This window comes from Hippocampus comes, unplaced genomic scaffold, assembly GCF_001891065.2.
Source record: "Hippocampus comes isolate QL1 unplaced genomic scaffold, H_comes_QL1_v1.1 scaffold9, whole genome shotgun sequence".
Classification (NCBI taxonomy): Eukaryota; Metazoa; Chordata; class Actinopteri; order Syngnathiformes; family Syngnathidae; genus Hippocampus; species Hippocampus comes.
In genome coordinates this window covers 3,317,358-3,338,229 of record NW_017805275.1, presented here as the reverse complement: position 1 = coordinate 3,338,229, position 20,872 = coordinate 3,317,358, and the positions used below count along the sequence as shown (strand labels likewise).

Below are 20,872 nucleotides of genomic sequence, written 5' to 3'. Positions count from 1 at the left end.
CTGGGCTTCCCTCCTAAAGCTGCTGCCCCCGCGACCCGACCCCGGATAAGCGGTGGAAAATGGATGGATGGATGGATGGATGGATAAAGGATGGATGAAGTCTGGACAAATCTCTTGTAACGTGCCGCGTTCCAAATAGTGGCATTGATTTTCTTTCACGTGCTCACTGACTTTAATTGGAATCTTAAGAGATGATAACGGTGATGTACTGGTGAATTAATGGAAAAGCAGAAACATACTGTATTTCAGTATCACCGGGTAGTACTTGGCATGTTTGTACAGTACAGCCACGCTGTGACGCTGTGACCGAACTGAGTGATTCAGCCGTTAACTGTATTTCCTGAACACTATCTATCAGGTAGCACCTTCTCCGATTGGTTCGCGCGTTGACCGTGGCGTTGACGTTCCAAAATAGACGTGTAACGTCACTAAATGTTCCTGTGAGTCTAAATTCGGGGATCGTGAAATTTTATTTCCGGAAGGACGTTGTGGCTTTCACGAAAGAAACAAAATGGAATCCTGAAACTACACTTCATGTTACACTCAATCGTTTTATAAGGTTATTGGAAGAACAACTGGGACTTACTATCCTATCATTACTCTCATCACCGAGCAGGTAACATAACAGGGACCTTTTGAGAGACTGTTTATGTTTCCTGGTACTATTATTTTGAGCGAACCATTTCGGTCCCGTTTGCACTTGCCTCGTACTGGTTTAGAACGTCATTGCTACCTGCCGTCCGCTTAGTTAGCTCAGCAGTGGCTAATGGCTGTCGATGACGCTACACTTTAGGGACTTGGAACAATCCCATCCCGTTGTTGAACATTTACTGAAGCTTTGTCAGCCGATTTACAATTGCGATTGACCTTGCCAGGTATGTGTACACGGCAATTTAGTGGTACTAACGACTCTTGTGAAATTGATCGCTACCGTGAGGTTAGACGAAAGGCCCGTTTGAAGATTACGTTGCTAGCGGCCACTCCGCTAGTTAGCATTGAAGCCACATCGCCGCTTGTAGCCATTTATCTCGGCGTGTCCGACTAATAAGCCAATAAAACACGTTTGAAATAAATTCTTTTACGGTAACTGTACGTCAAGTGGTTTCAGCCATCTTGTTTACATTAAGTGTACCGAGTACAGTAGCGTACGTGTTCACTAATAGCAATATGAACGCAAACTAGATGCCATTTTGTTTTGGCTCTATTTCTCAATGTATAAAGGGCTTTCCTTCAAATTAGACTTCTCCATATCAGCTGTTATGTATACTTGTTATTTTCTTTAGAACATTTGGTAGTTTCGCTGTACTACAAATTACAGTGTTATAATGTTAGCGAATTGAAATGATAATTCGACGTTTGGGTTTAGGTAATAACTAATGGATGTATTAACAGCGATTTTCGATATGGAATTTCCTGACACGAAAAATAACTGAATAATGTACTGTTTCTACTACAACACATCTGAAAAATATATCGAGTCAGGCCTTGTAATTCAGTGAGCTACCGCATTTTTTAATCACCCACATTTGTCATTTATTCAACAAAAGTCATTTCTAATCCTTACATCTTTTCCAGCAGATCCTTAAAAAGTCTTAGATATTTAAGTCAAGCAAGGCCTTGATTAGCAATCAAATGTAAATCTTTCAGGACCTAAACATGTTAACACATGATGCATGTAGGATGTCATGATTGTAAATAATCACAAAAAATAAAAAAATACCAAATGGTTCTCGTGGTAAGATCACACAAAATAGGACCTTGAGACTATTGTGAAGTTGTTCTTTTACATCAAATGGAACTAAAAAGCCTAAAATTTTTAACTTGTCTTAAGAAGTTGGAACCATGTTTTAAACCATTATTACATACAGTACATGTACATTTATTGTGTTTCATCCAGCTTCTAAATCTTGCTGGAGACTGGAGAATCTTCTCGGACCTCTTCCCCTTCTGACTCAATGGAAGGGTCTGACAGTTCAGAGCAGAGCGCCAGTGACCAGCCAGAGTCGCAGCGCAGGAGGCAGCTCGATCGTCTTGATAGAGAAGAGGCCTTCTACCAGTTTGTCAACAATCTCAGTGATGAGGACTATCGTCTCATGAGGGACAACAATCTTTTGGGTACCCCAGGTAATCGTCTTCCATTTTATGGGTAGTTAATTTTACTGGACATGCTGTCAGCTCATCATATGATTACATTACTGATGTTTAACCCTTATATTATGTTAAGGGTCAATTTGACCCATTTCAGTTTTTTTGTTGACCAAACCACTGAATTTCCTTTCTTTTTATTCATGAAATTTATTGACTTTTCCTCATCTAGGGTCATGAACTGGTGTGTAAAATCTGGACGCTCTGATGTGTAGTGGGATGTCTGTGCACAGTTTGAATACAAATATGATGTTGGGGGTCATTTTGACCCAGGCACTTTAATGTGGGCAAGCAGCTTTTCAGATCCAAAAGAAACATGTCTAATTGATGAACAGTACTTTGTTTTGACTGCTCAGTGACTGCCAGAGACCCAGGTGTGTGTAGAGCAGGAACTTTCTCTCATTTGACTCGTCACTCTTCTCATGTCATTTCTTTGACCAACATACCAAAAATGAGCTCCAGAAAATTTACAGCTGAAGAAGCTTCATCACAGAGTTTGAACTGGGATAGTGATGCAGAGGAAGAGATTTCAGAGACAGAGGATCTTTCTGGCAAGTATGGCATCAAAATGTGGGCAGCCTGTGATGCAAAATCTAGTTTTGCATGGAATATGCAAGTGCATACTGGAAAGGTACTTGGAGGAGCATCTGAGAAGATTCAGATGATGCGTGTGGTGCTGAAGATGAGTGAAGGACTGCAAAGTCATAACTTCTTTACAATATACGGCCTTGGAGATGAAGTTCAGGAGAGAAAGCTGACTATGTTGGCAACAGTCATAAGAAATAAGACAGAAATTCCCGGTGAAATTCTGAAGATGCAGGGCAGACCCCTGCATTCCTCAGTATTTGTTTTCACTGAAAAAGCAGCAGTTGTTTCAAACTGCCCAAAGAAAATAAAAATGTTCTTGTAATGAGCACAATGCACACAGATGCATCTCTGAGCACAAGAGAAGACATGAAGCCACAAATGATCCTGGACGACAACGCCACCAAAGGGGGACTTGACAATCTGACAGCACACATACAACTGCCAGTGCAATACTTTGTAGATAAAACACTGAAAATCTCAGAAAAATTAAATGAAAAAAAGAAACATAACAGGGAAAACATTCAACTAAACAGTTCTTAAATATACTGTTGGGATAAAAAATCTGTTGTGTGTCTCTTTTCTAAATGTTTACATCATCTTAAACAAAGTTGTTACTAGTGTAACCTGTTTTTTGACTATTTTGTGTGGATTTTTACAGTACGGGTCAAAATGACCCACAACATAATCAATGTGATTTTTTTTCAACATAATATGAGGGTTAATCCAAAAGTAGGCCAAAGGCCATTTTGTTCAAATTCTGTGTATCTAAGTGGCAGTATGGTGGTTTAGGTGTCTATGGTTGGATTTAAACTACATGGTTCAAGTGACAGATTTCCCAGACAAAAGGGGCCCACTTTGGTGTAGTCATGTGGCATAGCAACATATGTAAATAAAAATCTGATATGAATGAGAGAGCTGCCAACATGACTGCAGAGTAAATTGACAGACTGTTCGCGAGACATCATTGAAGTAAGCCGATCTATGGCATGCGTATACAGTGGACAGAAGAAGTCTATACACCCTTGTTCAAATGCCAGGTTTTTGTGATGTAAAAATGGGACTTAAATAATTTTAAAAAATCTGCTATAAATGTGAGTGAGACATTGAATATCAACTGAAAAAAAAACCCTCAATGTTGAGAGTGGAAATGAAAATAAACAACCAAGATAATGTGGTTGCACAAGTGTGCACACTTTCTTATAACTGTGGAAGGTGGCTATGTTCAGAATTGACCAGTCACACTTAAACCTAGGTTAATGGGGAACTAGCACACCCCTGTCACATTTGATTAGTGTAACCACAAAATAAAGTTCAGATGTTTAATTTAGTAGGCTATTTCTGACATTTTCTTTTCCCTTTAGAAGCTTTTTTGCTACCTTTTTTGTTTGTTTATTTTTAATTAGCCGAAGTCTGACAGTTTTGTGTTTACAATGACTGCTGTTGAACTGTTTCGTTTTCTCTGCACCTACTCTAAGGCTCCAGTTCTAGCTATGCTTCACTGATGGTGATGAGCAGTGTTTGCGGCAAATATATACAGTACCTTTTGAAATTATGATCACGAAATTTGACCTCGGTCTTATCTGACCATAAGGCATATGTCTTTGGTTGATTTCAAGTGTTGTTGTTTTTCCCATTGTAAGACAAAGCTTCTGTCTTGACTTTAGATTTTTGGTTTAATTAATTGCATAGGTTATATGTGACATTGATGGTAGAAAAAAAAATATTGTGAAATGATTTATCCTGGTCTTTTTTTTTTTTTAACACAAAAATGGCATTTGAACTGGGCTGTTCAGATTTAATTTACAGTTCATCCACTACACATATACAGTACACGTCTTCCAAAACACACTAGAGTTTCATGGATAGCATGCAGTAATTCAAACCTGCAGCAAAACCGTATACCTTGAAATAAAATGTGGTTTAAACCCAGTATATAGTAAAAATGTTATGGTGTAATGCAGAAGTTAACTTCATTTTACAGTGGGTTGGGGAAAATCCTTTTAAGCCAACTTAATTATTCAATGTTCCACATTTCAATTATTATTTACTTTGAGTGTGTTGACGCATATAAATTTAGCCCTTATTGCATGCAAGTTGTTAAGGTTTTTTTGTTGTTCAGAATGTGTAAAACACTGATATCTCAGGACAAACTTGACAATACAGTAATGTAAATAGACAGTAAATACAATTCTAAAGACTAAATCGAATTGTGGCACTTGGACTTGCAGTGTGAATCCAGCCTAAGAAACGTTAATGAAAACGGGTATGTCCTGCTAATTTCATTGGTCAACAAATATAGATGTTTCAATCGGAGCTGCAAGTAAACTAGATTTTGTTTTTGCACTGATTTTGCATCTGTCCTTGTTTTTTTTTTTTCCCCTCTGGCACATCATGTTTTGATAATAATAATATGCAATATAGTAATACACATGTAGTGATATTTGTGAATTAAGGATTACATTCAGCAACAGGTGGAATTTTGGACTGAAACGTCCAAGCTATAAATTACAGTGTATGGCAAAATCTGCACTGCAAGGTGCTCGAATGGTTAACACGTCCGGTTCAGAGTGCAGAGGGTGTGGGTTCAATTCCAGCCCCAGCCTTGCTGTGTGGCGTGTTCTCCCGTCTCTGCGCGGGTTTTCTCTATGTACTCAGGTTTCCTCCCCCATTCCAAAAACATGCACGGTAGGTTAATTGATAACTCTAAATTGCCCGTAGGTGTGGTTGTGAGTGAGAATGATTGTCTATCTTAAAGTCAGTTCAGGGTACCCCACCTACTGCCCAAAAACAGCTTGGATTGGCTCCATCCACATGCGCGACCCCCGTGAGGATAAGCGGTTCAGATAAAGAATGAATGAATGGATGGATAAATGGTAAAATCTGTATTATGCAAGCTTTTGTGGATCACACTTCAAAACAAACAACAACAAAATGTAAAAACAAACAACATATAATTTTTTAATCAGTGTCAGAAATAAGTTTAGGGACACGTAATGCAAACTGATGAACATTTGCTGTTGTCCAGTGTTGTTCTATTGAATTCATATTTGAGTCACCATTTTCATTGACAGTTGTAAAATGTGACTTTTTAAACTCCCAAATGTTATGGTAGTTATATTGGCTATATAATTGTTAGTCCCTTTAATCACTATTAAATAGTTTTGTTTTTCTTTTTCTTTTTTTCTTTTTTTCACCAGCCTCTACTCTTGTGAGAGACTTCAACACTTCGGTCCATTGTGTGACTATTAAGTGGATCATAGAAGTGTTTGTGTTTAGGGACAGGATTGTTAGCATATGTGTCTCACATTGTTGACGTGCACCTGTGTTAATGTGCAAAGATTAAAAAAAAAAAAAGACTATGGTACTTGTGACACAGATTTGCTCATTTCTGTTGATTATTTGGGAAGATTGAAGTTTACATAGTTGGATTGCATTTCCCTTACAATGAGCCTTTGACATTTTGTCTGCTGTGAAAGTCGCTTACATCGTTTCATCCAATGTCACCTATGTGATCATCAGAATTGTTTTTTTTTATCTCTCCACAGTCAGTTAAATCTTTTTTTTTTTTTTTTCCTTTGCCTGTATCGGAAGATGCTGTGCTGAGCATTAAGCTCGGGAAGCTTGGTTTTCACACTATGATGAAAATCCCACAACTTTCGCGCTCTACTGAAGACACCAATCCGTTTGTGTCCCAGGACAGTGGGAGGGAGAGTGTAAGTTTGGAGCATCCTTTAGCGGAGCACCCTGCGAAGCGAGGGCATTGACTGGACAGTGGCATGCCCTGGTAAGTCTAGAGGTCTTAAGCATTGTCCTGTTGCTGTGTTTTAAGGAAACAAAACAGCTCTTTGGATCAGTACTATTTTGAAAAATACTCTAAGGACTATGGGATGAATTTGTGTCCTGTGCATTTATTGCAGGATGGCACCTCGAGAAACGTTGAGCCAATAAGGAACAGAAAAAAATTTAAATACAGTACAGGCGGGATATTTTTTCACTGCTTATCATTCTATTGTTGTTGTTGAGGTCAAAAGATTTTGCGTTCTGTTGGAATATGCTTCCTTCAGCCTGATTGAACATTTGATTTTAGTGCAAAATGGTTTGCACGTTGGTGTCTTAGCTGTTTTTAAGATGAACTTAATACCAAATGACATTGAAAAAATTAATTCCGGGGTGAGACACGGCGCTGTTTTCTTGTTGATAAAGTGCTCTTGTTATGTTTTAAATTCTTTTTCAGGAGAGGCAACTGAGGATGAGCTGTTTAGTAGACTTCAGAATCTCAAAAATGGTGCAGAGCAGCAGAGTAACACGCCCAATACCGAAAATGTAGAAGAGCCCAGCGGTAAGGTTAACATCTCTTTTGCTTTCTATTTAAAATCGAATTGGTAAATCAGCGATGAGCCTGAAATGCTTTGACATATCTCCATACATTTTAGAGCAACCTGAACCCTCTGAAGATCCTCCTAACGGAGATAGTCTCCTGGAATGGCTGAACACTGTGAGGCGCACAGGCAACACAACCAGAACTGGCCATCGTGGAAACCAGTCCTGGAGGGCTGTAAGTCAGACCAACCCAAACAGTGGAGACTTTCGATTCAGCCTGGAAATCAGCGTGAATCGCACCTTAGCAGAGCAGCAGGCAGCTACCGAAGGAGAGCAACAGCCTCCAGAGTCTCAAGCAGTGGAGGGAAATGCTGACCCACCCGTTCTCATGGAGACAGGAGTGGTAGAAGAACCAGTTGTCGAGGAGATGGCTGTCATTGTTGAGCCGGAACCGGGACCGGAACCCGAGCCTGAGCAGGAGATGGTTGTTTCGAATGAGACACATGGAGAAGCTCCCAGCTCACCAGTTGTCGTGCCAGCTCAACCCACTCTTTCTGTGTCGCTACGTAGAGGACACAGGAGGGCTCGCAGCCGCAGTTCGGAACCATGCCGAACCGGGACTCGTTCAGCCAGGAGTCGCTCCCCTCTCCGTTTAGATCAGCTGGAAGAGCTCCCCAATCCCCGCTTTGCTCAAACATCTCAAAGCCCCAGCAGCAATCCTAGCAATCCACCTGCCCCTCAAGTGGAGGGTAGTTCTCGGACTCGACAGCATGTTGTTTCTAGACAAAGTGCTGCTGAGACTGATATTCAGGAGACCAGGGTTGAAACTGAACAAAGTCCTGAGACCCAAAGCGTTGCCTCCCAAGAAGGAGAAACTGGAGTTGAAGGGGGTGCAGCTGGACGACGGCCGCCGACTATCATGCTTGATCTCCAGGTGCGGCGCGTGCGTCCAGGCGAGTATCGCCAAAGGGACAGCATTGCCAGTCGTACCCGTTCGCGCTCGCAGAACTCAAACAACACGTTTCTTTATGAAAGTGAGCGCGGTGGATTTCGTAGGACTTTCTCGCGCTCGGAGCGTGCCGGTGTGCGGACCTACGTCAGCACCATTCGCATCCCGATCCGCAGAATCTCTGATGCGGGTTTGGGAGAGGCGACCTCAATGGCTCTCCAGTCTATGATTCGACAGATCATGACAGGCTTCGGGGAGCTCGGCTACCTCATGGATTCAGACTCTGATTCTTCCGATTCCAACCGTGGAGCCAATGCATCTGCGGATTTGGCTGAAAACAACGATACCCCGGATGCCGCCGCTCCTGCTGCTCCTGTTGTTGATGAACCAGCCGTAGCTGCCGATGTCAGGGCGAGGACAGTTGAGACCGATACGGATGAAGGACATGCCCCCGCCCCGCCAGCCCCCGGTGGCAGGGCTCGACCCAGACCACCTATCAGCCTTGAGGAGCCGAGCTCGTTGCCCCTTCTGCGACTGGCTCATTTCTTCCTATTAAACGACGAAGATGAGGACCAACCCCAAGGACTGACCAAAGAACAGATTGACAACCTTGCCATGCGCAACTTTGGCGAAAGTGACGCCTTGAAGACTTGCAGTGTCTGTATAACAGAGTATGCGGAAGGAAACAAGCTCCGGAAGCTTCCTTGCTCCCACGAGTATCACGTGCACTGCATCGATCGCTGGCTGTCCGAAAACTCCACCTGCCCTATCTGTCGCAGGGTAGTTCTGGTGTCTACCAATCGAGAGAGCGTAGTGTAGTTCATAGCAGTTCTCTTTGTCCCACACATGCGTGACGTAATAACCCAAGTTCATTCACAACTTGAAGGAGAGCAGTCTTTGTTGAAATCTCGACCATCCGTACCATTTGCAAGTTTTATCTTGAGGTCGTCACCAGTTTGATTTGGGTTGCTTCACGCTGGCACTGCCGGAGGTTACGGTTGCTGTGGTATTCTGGTTTCATGATATACCGAGTTTGAACATGTCGGTTTTACTTCCAGTCGCAGACAAATGACCAGGTACAACAAATAATGTCTTATCCAATGAAGACGGTTGTTGTGCGCAGAAATTGGCTTTCCATTGCAACCTGTGCCTGGGAAACTTGTCAATTAATAGACCTGACTATTACAATACTAGTTTCCACCTTTCCAAAGTTAGTCACACACCCTTGCATGCTGTTCGAATCAAGCCCTTCATGACCATTCTGTTTTTGCACTGCGTCAACTTGTGTGTGTGTGTGTGTGTGTGTGTGAGAGAGAGAGAGAGAGAGAGGCTATTCTCAAGAAAACCCTCTGGTTATAAAAGCTGTGCACCTGCAGGCAGTTCGAGCAGCTCAAACTGCACCAGTTTTATTAGCTCCTAATCAATGCCTTATATACCATGAGGTGTGTTGGTACAGTTCGGTTACTCCAGGTCAAAGTATTAGCTGTAAATATGCTTGTATAAATAATTTTGAGTCATGCTTTGTATCCGTGGTCTTATTTTTGGATTGGCCAATGTTATTGTCTACCAGGGCAACCCTTAATTTGCATCTAAACAGAGCTGGGAGCAGTCTCCGGCCAATTTTATACATTGACGGTTACGACCAAATGAGGACAATGTTGCTTTGCCATTTCATCTATACACTGCCATGTTTGTTAACTACGGCATAATGTCCATGTGCAATTGTTTCATAAAATGCAGTAGATAGTTGTTCCGGCAGAAAGAATATGGGAAAACAGATTACATTTAAAAATAAATAAATAAATAAATAAAACACTTTTGGATTTGTATCATATTTGGCTCACAAAAAAGAAATTAAAATGTAATGATGCCGATACCAGGAATTGGGGATGTCTCTGCCGGTTGTACATATTGGTTTGAAATCATACTGTTAACATGTGAATTTTCCCACATTACAAGTGCTGAAAAAAAATCATAACACGCCTGGTCTCTCTGTCAATGGTTTGCTCCTTAAAGATTCCTGGAATTTTCCCGTAGAAATGTTGCGCAATCTATTTTTCCGCCATCCATCAGTTGCCTGGTCTACTCTCACATGTTCAGATTGTTTTGTTAGGATTACTGAGCAAAATGTAACGCGTCTTAACTTTCTCAGTTCATGATGGAATAGTACCAATAATTTGCAGAAATTAATTTCCATTTGCAATTCCAAATCTTAAAGAATCCCATCTTCACACTTCAGTTTTGATCAAGGTCTGGTAGACTGTCAAAAGATGTTCAGCCTCATCACATGCCCATTACAGCGTGCAATACATGCAAAAGTCCAAGTTCACCAAACAAATTATTCTATATAACTGTATGCTATTATTAAATCTATGTTCAATGGCTGAAATCCTAAATAAAGATTTCTTGCATTATTAAATGTGTTGAAGTACATTTCTATATTAGAGGGATATGTCAGGTTTTATGGCACTATTGAAGAACAGGAACACAGGACATCTTTGCCATGGTTGATACACTTTTTTGCAAGCCCCCCCCCCCCAAAAAGCCACATTTTGTCATTGCAGAAGACCACAAACTTGTGTATACATTTTTTCTGTGATACGCCCAATTTGACTGGGCTTGAATGGAAACTTAACTGCTGAATTAAACAAGTTATGCCACAAATGTATTTGTAAGATATCACGTTTGTGAATATTTGAAATCATCAAACAGGCATTTTCTACGTGCAGATGCTCACATTTACCCTTCCCTAGGCCTTTTTACTCCGAGACAAGTACAATCCTCTGAAGGCGAACAGGTGCTTCTCCAACCCTCTTTATTGTTAGAGGGTTTTCAACCCGCCTGCTCTCCAGTGAAATGCATTCGTCCTTAACATTCATTTTCTGCAACTCAAGTCCCCATTGTGGTTGTGGGTCAGCTGGAGCCCATCCCAGCTCACTTTTAGCCAGCGGCAGGTATACTGTACTAAGGACCGGTTGCCGCAGCTATTGGCGGGTTAAATAGACAACCTTTCCCATTCACACCTCAGGACAATTCAGTCTTTGGTTAACCTTTCATTTATTTCTTTGAAAAGTACATGGCCCACGCAAGCATGAGATGCAAGTAAACTCATTAATTGAAGACCAGAGTTGATATTCGCCCCTGAAAGTCATAACTTTAAGGCAGATGTGCCTAACCACAGCTTCACTCTGATGTTCATGTTTTGTTTTGTTTTTGAGAAATGCATTTTGTCAATTTGTTTTGGATATACAGTGGACCAGCGCTAATCAAGGGAAATAGGGGCCGGATCACCCGCGACTAATGAAAATCTGTGGATAATTGACGACCGTTTGAAATATATTAAGACAAAACAAAATAGTTTCTTTAACCCCTCCCCAAAAAACTCTTGAATAAGGAGATAAACTGCCAAGAAGCATTTTCCATGGAAAAAAAGGGTTGGGGGTTGCCGCCCCCCCCAAAGTCTTTATTATAATTTTTTAAACACCGTAAAAATCTCTCCATTGCAGGAGTGCCATTCCAGACCCCACCCCAATCAGCACCCCCGACGAGCAGCAGTTGGATTTGTTCAGTGTTGGCAATTAAGGATTACGTGATGTGTACACCGTGTCCTTCAGAACACAAAATGCAAAATAATAGTCGCAAAGTCTTTCGTCTTCGAATATGTAAAACAGAAGTAGCGAGGAGGTGACGATCTTGGCAATAATCTACTCCTTGCGCATTAGATTGACGAACTCAATGCAAACCTCAAATGGAACACCAGGGGGCACTGTAAGCGCAATAAAAATCGCATTCTTCCGCTCATAACAAACGTAGCAATACTGTACACTACAGTATTTCACTCACTTGCATACACTGTAGACAGATGTATTAGTTTTGACTACACTCATGAAAAAATAAAACGCACACATAAACTTTGCTGTAAATATGTATTGCACACCACAAATCGTCCGCCAGTCTTCCCGTAGTATGTTGCTTAAGGAATTCATTGTATTTCTATGAATGTGCAGTGTTTCCAATACTGTATAGAACGGGTCATTGATTATACCCGCTTCTCAAAATACCATTTAGATTCAGGTTGCACAATTTTGAAAATATTTGAACAATAGCTGATAGGCTTAAAATATTGTTAGAAAAGTGAAGGCGAGTTGTCTCCACTCTGTCTTCAAATTGCAAAGGTGGACAACGCGGAAGTGCCTTACAATTACATTACAGTTATGGCACTTCAGAGAGCTGTCAGTCGTTTTTGGAGCGTCCAGGGGATGATAATTAAGGTAATTAACAGTTGTTAAAGTGAAGATGTGGTACTGTGTTTCGAGCAGAAACGTGAAATAATGAACGTACGATTTAGCCTTGGGTTTCTTTCAGAAAGATTTCGCTCAAACGCAAAGACGCCGTAAAACGCAAGGGAACGTGTCCGATCGAAGTGAGTCATGTGGACCATTTGGTGCTGACTGTGAAAAGTGTGCCAGACACCATCAAGTTCTACACGTCGGTTTTGGGCATGGAGCTCGTCACGTTCAAGGTATGCCGCGGGAATGTGTTCGAACGGCCAGGGGTTCATCAGCGAGTAAAGATCAGGAGACGTATACTTTTTGTGATATCTTGTAAAGGTGGTGTGTGAAATTATATTTTTCAAAGAGAATAATAGGAAGGAAGGGCATCTTTTAAAGGGGTTTGTAAATGTGTGTTGATGCTCATTAAGCACCAACACCATAATTATACACCAGGGATAGGCAACTTGAATGATGCAGAGGGGGCCAATTTACAAAAAAAGAAAAAAAAAGGCAATTCCAATATAGTTGTGCATTTTTTTGTTTTTCAATATTTGTTAGTACTTTGGGATTTTCATCTTTTTAATTTCGGGGGCCACCTGACCCCAAACCCCACACTCCATGTAGTTCAGCAAAAACGTATGTTGAATATTTATCAGCATTTTTTTACTTTTGAGTGTGTGGCCCATGGGCTGCCAAGTTGCCACTTGTACATTGTTATAAACCCATGTTACATTAGCAACTGTATTCAGTAGTTAAATTTTTTTAAACACAAAAACACACCTTTACACCTGGCCCATAATACTAACTAGTAATAGCATACTAGTACAAGTTGCTTTCGCCTGAGCCCAAAATGAACAAATAGTTGATCTTTCATCAAAAAATAGAAGTTGGGTTCCACCAAAAAATGTCCTAAGATGTACATTTGCAAATGCTGAACTGCAAATATGCGGGTGTTCACTGTAATATATTGGCCTTGGCTCAGTAAAGGCTGGGAAAACCTTGTTGAAGGTCACTTAAAGTATCTTCGTGAAACATCTCATTCAGGACCAGGAATTGCAATCAAAGCGCCATGATAATTTTCATGCAAAAGTTACCACATGGCATTCTGAAGGTTTCACGATGCTATTGCTTTATCCATCTAAAAATTGTATTGACAGTCTTTTTGGGGCATTATGTCATGATTTGATTACCGTCTCATTGCTTTTCTGTCCATGATCATAAGACATGATTTCCCTGTCGCTGTGCCAAGACTAGTGCAAACACCAATCCAGCTGCCACTTAGCCAAGTGCCAGCTGTACAAACACTCAGACCGGAGAAATGCTCCACTCAACACAAACTGACTTTTGTTTGTTCCCCAAAACATTACCTTACAACCAAAAGAAAAACAAATAAATGGCATATTGCCACCAAAAGCCCTGAAGGCACACACAGGAAAAAGGCTCACCAGCTCCATTTCCAAGTGGCGCATCACACACTTGCTAAACAAAAATTCACCTGATAACACCACTGTGTTTTCAGTCATACATCTAATCATACACTTGCCCTTCAAAATATCCCCACCCCCACTTCCCAAAACAAGCATTTGATTATTTTTGTTTTGAGTTCACAATAAAATCGATGCTAACAGCATGAATTAATTCTCTAATTACACCATTCTGTATGTGATTGCCATAGAGATCCCCAAACGTCCCTCTGATTTGTAAGAACCTCCACCAGATGGCAGAATTTGATTGTATGTCACGCATCTTCTCCTGCGCTCATCCACTAATTCAGGGGCCCCCCAACCTTTTTTGCCCCACGGACCGGTTTATGTCAGACAATATTTTCAGGGACCGGCATTTAAGGTGTGGTGGAAATAATACAAGAAATTAATATGGTATGAGCTGCATGAAAACTTGGTGTTTTCGAAATATAATAATAAACACAAGGAGCGTCTAATCTGGCCGCAACACTCCGATCGCTATGGCAATGTTTAATGCCTTCAAAATACGATACAACTCAAATTAAAAGTGCATGAAAATGACGACTCACCACAGCACCGAGCTTGATTTTCTGCAACCAGACGGTTCCATTCGGGGTAAAAGGAGACAATGACACCTTAAGTGTGTGGTTTATGTCCAGTCTACTTCGTAATTTTTGTTTTCGTCGCCGTTGCTGCAGAAACCCCCCGCCTCACACAGGTAGGATGTCGGAAATAGCAACAGTGCTATTGTGGCGATCTCAGAGTATTCAGCCATTTAATCCAGTTGTCTCGAACGTACTTTTAAGGCCGCCGTGATTTGCGATCTCCAGCAGTTTTTTTTACTCATTTTGCGAGCTTCTGCGTTTTGTTTTGAAGTAATCGGTCACGTGATGGAGAAGCGTGGCTTGACGTGTGTCAAGCGTGACACAGACGGATGTAACGGAGAATCCGGTAGTTTTTCAAAATAAAACATCTTTGGTATTCCGAAATAAAACTGAATTAAGGCAAGTTCTTTCTGTGCGGCCCGGTACCAAATGCCCGGCGGACCGGTACCAGTCAGCGGACCGGCGGTTGGGGACCACTGCGCTAATTATTTACTTTGGGCAACTTTCCTGACTCACACATGCCATTTCTGCTCCACCAATGGAGGGAGACCGTAAAGCTCTGGTCTTTGGGAAGCAGAAGTTTAACCTTCACCAGCTCGGCAAGGAATTTGAGCCTAAAGCTAAGCATCCAACTCCAGGCTCTGCAGACTTGTGTCTCGTCACCAAAACCCCTCTGACTACTGTAGCGGCGCACTTCAAGGTCTGTCCACCTGTCATACGGAATTATTTTGTACGTTGGTAATTGTTTGACTTATTTACAGTATATTTGACTGACATTGCTTCATCTGTAGGCGTGTGGAGTGCAGATAGAGGAGGGCCCGGTGGAGAGGACAGGAGCGATGGGGACAATCACCTCTCTGTACTTCCGAGATCCAGATGAGAACCTCATTGAAGTGTCCACTTATCACCAAGAAACATCACAAGAATTTTAATAAGACCAACTCTTGTTTTTTTTAAAGAAAATATATACTTTTCGAGAGCTTAGTAGCGGGCCTTTTCTTTCTGGAATGAAAAATGTGACAAAAACAAAAATTAAAATGTTTTCTACTCACCAGCCACGATGATCATTATTTGTAATAATGTGATCGGAGCGCTACTTTTGTCTTTTACTCGTCAAACTTGGTTGGAACAACTTATCGAACTTGGTGTTTTAGCACTGACCGACCAATTACAGGACGGAAAACTGCAAATGGGGTTGAGGGCCAGAGCACTGGCACCGTGAAGATGGATTTAGGATCTGATTAGTTTCAGAAACAATCCATCCATCCATTTTCTACCGCTTATCCGGGGTTCGGTTGCGGGGGCAACAGCACCCCCAAAGAGACCTTGTCAGGGAGGCTGAGGAGTGTGATCCCTCTGTAGTCGGAACACACCCTCCAGTCCCCCTTCTTTAAAAGAGGGACCACCGCCCTTCTCTCCCCGATGACCATGCTATGTTACAGAGTCGTGTCAACTAGGCCAGCCCCACAACGTCCAGAACCTTGAGGAACTCCAGGCGTCTTTATTAGATTTTCAAAAAATAACCCCCTGGGCCTTGGCACAGCTATCGGGGTGGGGGTTTCACATTCACGGACATGAACGATGGGGATGGAAAGCGGTCTCCAAGTGCCCACCCCACAGCGGTGATCTGTGCTCTCCCTGGTCAACTTATCATCTGCATGTGAAGGTCTGTTTGTAGTTCCTTATAAATGTACTTTGTGGGCTTTGCTCTTCCGCATGGACTCCAGCAAGTCTATTTCTGCTTCCGCAATGTCAAAGTCTGTGTGTGCGCCTCTCCTGTGCTGAATTTAAAGCGAATGAGCGGACCTGCTTTTTTTTGTGTAGTAGTGAGTCGTCTGTGTTCACTCCCACAATGGTGCAAATGCCCCTTTCTACCTGTGCCCATCTATGGAAAACACCAAAAGAAAGAAAACTCCGCCCATGCGGACAGTTAGACTACACTTTATGCTCGACTTGCTCTGGGCACGAAAATAGGGCCCAAAGTGTCCACTAGCTTTCTCGTTTTTATTCCCAATTGTCCAATTGAGTGAGTGACTTGTGTGTCCATTCACTGCAATGCTGCGTTGTAGACAACGCCACAGAGATTAGCTGACCCGATATCAAGCTCTGTCTCTATTTTTAATCTCTAACATGTCATTCATTCATTCATTCATGAGCCTATGCCAGCTGTCTTCGGGCAGTAGGCAGGGGACACCCCGAACCGGTTGCCAACCAATCGCAGGGCACACAGAGACGAACCATCCCTGCTCACACTCACACCTAGGGACAATTTGGAGTCTTCAATCAGCCTGCCATGCATGCTTTTGGAGTGTGGCAGGATACCGGAGGACCCGGAGAAAATCTAACATGTCAAATCTTTTTAATCGATGATAACCAGCCCTACAAAAGCGCTTTTCTGTGATTTCACCCGCGCTGCTTCACTCTCACCCCTGGGGGATGTTATGAGCTTCATTAGAGAGCCTCATAAGTCGGCCGTGGATCTCAATGCAGACGTTGAAGGCCAGCAGGAAGTCCAGACCACTGGGCTTGCCATTGGCAGGCATCATGTCGCTGAGAGGCAGCACAGCAGGAAGCACTGCGCCGGACGGATGAGTGGCAGGGTGCCATGTATCATCAAAGTCCATGGAGTGAGTCTGTATCAAAGGAGATAGATAATCAAAAGCCCCTCAAATCTCAGGTGCTTTTGTCTGCGTGTGGCGAAAACTTAAATCGTAGTGAAAATAATGGCTTGAAAAGTCAACTTCCGCTCCTGGTGGCTTATTAAGGGAACCAAACTTTACTTGCCGGTTTTAATAGTTGGAAATTTCGCAGTCCATCTCCACTGCCCAGCTGAAGAAAGTTTTGATGCCCTGTTTTACTTTTTACATGGGCTTGCGGCTCTGTCTGCTCTTCATGCGAGTGTACGCAGCACAAATCCTTCATTCCGGCATCAGACTGTCCCTTGGGTTCTCCCTTCTAGAGCGGTCATCCAGGCCCATGTCAGTCGGTTGAACGGTACAGGAACAAACCGCTTTGGGTCGATCATTGCGTTCGTCTATGTGGCAGTTTGGGCAACATGGACCTGGTTTCGATTTGCAGGTATGACATCCAAGTGAGATGTGAAATTGCCAACATTGTGATGTTGCATCTACAACTCTGATCCCTACTTTTTAATTTATAAGTGCTCTACTTCAGCTTTCCGCACAAACAACTGAGGTTTTTCCTGCAGGAGGCATCACTTTCGTGGTTATCGACGCTTTCCTTCTATTCGGTGGTGAGCATTACCAAATTGACATTTCCAGAGAGTTATAATGATTTCATGAAGCAAGCTGTGATGCTTTCCATTCACGTCAGCTTCTTCCAAGAATCTGGTCCTGCTGTTGCTAACAGCAACCATCGAGGTGCTCTTTGTTTGTCTCCTTCTTTCAACTCTGCAGCAATTGCAACACCAACTACAAGGTGAGTGAAAACGAGTTTTGAATATGAATCAAACACGATCAATGTCAATACATTCTTTGTTTTGTTTTTTTATATGTAGCCACGCTTACACTCTTTTCCATAATTTGTGCATATTGCACAATGGCATCATTGGTAAACGGCAGCTTCTCTCAAAGAGTACAACCTTTGGCCCCTGCGTTCTTAAAGGTATAGTATTCAGTATTTGTTCTTGTTTTTCTCTTCGAGCGTTGTGTTGTGAACGATTTTATTTGCTTCAGAAAAATGTTTGTTTTTGTCTTAGATGTAAGTGAAGCAGGAGACTGAACTCGAGCTACCGTGCGTGCCCTGTGGCAAAATCTCGACTGACCTCTGGGCTTTTGAAAATTGCCACAGCATTCTGGAAAAAGGGGGAATATGCGCTATTCTCACAGACACCGTGAATGCTTCGGCTGTCTCCTGCAAGGACTCGGCTACTAAAAAATCCATAGCATCAAGGTACCAATGACAAATGAGCCAATGATTAGTGCTATTTCAATTAATCCTTATCATATAGATTCCATTTTTTTTAATGACCTTACATAACCGACCAGCAGAGAAGCCCATTCATATTTGCATTTCTAGTCTGAAGCAACCGGTGGAAGCCAAGCCACCCTTTAGTCCTTTGCTGTGGGAGTTCATGCGGAAGGTGTATCCAGGCGGCATCGGCTGCATCGTCAGCAAAGGAGCCTGGCTCTTCAAGCTGGGTAAAACTGCCAAATAATCCACAAGTCTTTATCTGAGCATGCTGTCATCGTCCCACACGTTGAAAGTCGGTGCAATGTAGGGACCGCGTCGGCACCAGAGAAAGCATCAAGAACCGAATCTCTGACCACACAGTGACCTGCCACCTCTGTGATATCACTGGACCCCTTGCTATTACCTCGGCCAATCCCAGTGGAGAACCGGACAGCACGCACCACGGCATGGGCATCGAGTAAGCCCCACTCTACGGATGTCATCATTATGTGCAAATTCAAATCGTTTGGCATGACGACTGCTTTTTGTTTTGTTTTGGCTGACTGGGGCACGAGATTCAAGGGGTTCTGTGTGACGGGGAGACGAATGAAGTTGTTGCTTCAACAGTCGTCGACTGCCTTCAGATCGATGAGGGTACAAATCAGATTCGTCTCACATCCTCTTCAAAATCATGCCAAATTTAACCGACCCTCCATCCTTTTTCAATCCACAGGGGAAATCACTATTCTCAGGGAAGATTGTGTGCCCGCAGGATGAGTCAGGCAGATCTTCGACAGAGTGAACAGCACAAGGGCCTGATTGTTGGATTCCAAATTCCTCCTCTTCAGAGGAAGCAGGAGCAAACATATAGAAGCTTGCACAACAGCCCTCATCCCAAATTATTCCACATTGTGCTCTATGTTTACTGCATTCTGCATGCTCTCTCACTTGAAAATGTCCTCTGGGAAAAGGTTTTCTGTCCATGAGGTTTTGCTCTTTGCCAGTGAAAGTGATATTCTGATATAGAGGAAAATGCGTCCGAGACAGAGGATTGAGGTGAGGAGGACCCTGATTTTGAGGCATTCTCATCTGATGCATGACAGTTTTGACCCTGCTGTTGTCTCCCAACCACCAGCAGACATGATCCCTTCCAAAAATGTGAAAGATCATATGATAACAATCCAGGCCCTCATGTGACTGACTGTCAATGAGTGCTTCGTTGCTGTTCAGGGTCATTGTCCATTTTAACAATAGATGCCAAGCAAACCTGCCAATACGGTATCAACATATGGAAAGAGGTGTTTACCGAAGCAGCTGGGTAATGTGCTGGTGCAACCTCGGATTGAGAGAAGACGATGCCTTCCAGGAGCATCAAAAGCTGCTGCAGCGATTATGTGGGACATGCAGACATAGACAAACACGGTGTCGCATCGAAACCAAACTCATCATAGCAAACGGAATAAAATACTACCTAATAATTCATTCATTCATTTTCCGAACCACTTTATCCTCACAAGGGTCGCGGGGGGTGCTGGAGCCTATCCCAGCTGTCTTCGGGCAGTAGGCCTGGGACACCCTGAACTGGTTGCCAGCCAATTGCAGAGCACACAGAGACGAACAACCATCCACGCCCACACTCACACCCAGGGACAATTTAGAGCGTCCAATCAGCCTGCCATGCATGTTTTTGGAATGTGGGAGGAAACCGGAGTGGAAACCCACGCAGGCCCGGGGACAACATGCAAACTCCGCACAGGGAGGCCGGAACTGGAATTCAACCCGGTACCTCTGCACTGTGAAGTCGACGTGCTAACCACTGGACTACCGGGCTGCCCCTAGCTAATAATGAAACGACTAAATGAAGAAATAGTTGAAACAAAACGTGTCTTTTAAGTTAAAAGACACGTTTTGTTTCAACTATTTTAACACTATTTACATTTTTAGTGCCGCAAAGCATTCTGGGAGCGCATCGTGTCTCCCAGCCACGCTCCAATATCGTATTAATTGCGTGCGTCATTGTCCTGGCATGTTGTTGTGGTACAAATGTTAATTATTCACAAGTATATATACGCTTGTGGGCCACACCTGAAACGTGACCACAATTGTTTTCAGTTATTCATTTTTCGACATTTTCCCCCCAATATATTAGCCCCCCCCCTTTTTTTTTACACATCAATGTGTAAATGTATAGGGCTTTCCTGAATTTTCGTGAGGAAATGGATGGATGGGTGGATGAATTTCGTAACGTAGGGAACTCTGGAAGGGGAACTTTAGTTGTTAGATGCTGCCATCCAGCGGTGGTCTGCGTGGCAGACTTCCTAGATTGCTTCAACCGCAAACTGGACGGGAACAGCAGCCAGCATTCGTGTCCTCGTTGTCTCCCTTCTGTATAAACATTTTCAGGTCAGAACAGGGTGAAAGTGAGCCACAAAATCACTGTAAATTGCTACAAAATATTTAATTCGTGTGTCGCACTGTTATTGACTTGCAAAGCACTTTTGGTGTGTGCTAAATACCTAAGATCAGTGTTTTTCAACCCAAGTGCCGCGGCACACCAGTGTGCCGCAAGACATTGCCAGGTGTGCCGCCGGAAAATATCCAATTTGTATGCCTGTG

At 42.8% G+C, this 20,872-nt stretch overlaps 2 protein-coding genes and 1 long non-coding RNA gene across 6 annotated transcripts; all 3 read left to right on the top strand.

Annotated features, from left to right (window-relative positions):
* Window positions 1-458: 458 nt before the first annotated feature.
* Window positions 459-10,541, top strand: rlim (ring finger protein, LIM domain interacting). 2 transcript variants are annotated; one of them, XM_019869720.1, is made up of 4 exons: window positions 459-616; window positions 1,898-2,124; window positions 6,968-7,072; window positions 7,167-10,541. In XM_019869720.1, the coding sequence occupies exons 2-4, from the start codon at window positions 1,956-1,958 to the stop codon at window positions 8,819-8,821; spliced, it is 1,929 nt and encodes a 642-aa protein (XP_019725279.1). In that variant the 5' UTR covers window positions 459-616; window positions 1,898-1,955; the 3' UTR covers window positions 8,822-10,541. The 2 variants fall into 2 exon arrangements, with proteins under 2 accessions (XP_019725279.1, XP_019725280.1); XM_019869721.1 differs by lacking the exon at window positions 459-616 and adding an exon at window positions 651-875.
* Window positions 2,123-5,080, top strand: LOC109515770 (uncharacterized). The gene is made up of 2 exons (XR_002168250.1): window positions 2,123-2,200; window positions 3,450-5,080. It is a non-coding gene; the product is annotated as an uncharacterized LOC109515770 (long non-coding RNA).
* A 1,339-nt stretch (window positions 10,542-11,880) lies between the features above and the next one.
* Window positions 11,881-15,400, top strand: glod5 (glyoxalase domain containing 5). Of its 3 annotated transcripts, none has more exons than XM_019869756.1 (4): window positions 11,881-12,273; window positions 12,351-12,524; window positions 14,889-15,044; window positions 15,136-15,400. In XM_019869756.1, exons 1-4 carry the CDS (start codon window positions 12,217-12,219, stop codon window positions 15,274-15,276), a joined length of 528 nt encoding a protein of 175 aa, XP_019725315.1. In that variant the 5' UTR covers window positions 11,881-12,216; the 3' UTR covers window positions 15,277-15,400. The 3 variants fall into 3 exon arrangements, with proteins under 3 accessions (XP_019725315.1, XP_019725316.1, XP_019725317.1); XM_019869757.1 differs by having other exon boundaries at window positions 11,882-12,273; window positions 12,372-12,524; XM_019869758.1 differs by having other exon boundaries at window positions 12,164-12,273; window positions 12,368-12,524.
* The last annotated feature ends 5,472 nt before the right edge of the window (window positions 15,401-20,872 follow it).

Excerpts from the sequence above, each read along its gene's own strand:
- rlim (XM_019869720.1), top strand. The coding sequence starts at position 1,956 with ATGGAAGGGTCTGACAGTTCAGAGCAGAGCGCCAGTGACCAGCCAGAG. Across the intron at positions 2,125-6,967 it reads CAATCTTTTGGGTACCCCAG|GAGAGGCAACTGAGGATGAG; the intron begins GTAATCGTCTTC and ends ATTCTTTTTCAG. Across the intron at positions 7,073-7,166 it reads AAATGTAGAAGAGCCCAGCG|AGCAACCTGAACCCTCTGAA; the intron begins GTAAGGTTAACA and ends CATACATTTTAG.
- glod5 (XM_019869756.1), top strand. The coding sequence starts at position 12,217 with ATGGCACTTCAGAGAGCTGTCAGTCGTTTTTGGAGCGTCCAGGGGATG. Across the intron at positions 12,274-12,350 it reads TCCAGGGGATGATAATTAAG|CCTTGGGTTTCTTTCAGAAA; the intron begins GTAATTAACAGT and ends CGTACGATTTAG. Across the intron at positions 12,525-14,888 it reads TGGAGCTCGTCACGTTCAAG|GGAGACCGTAAAGCTCTGGT; the intron begins GTATGCCGCGGG and ends CCACCAATGGAG.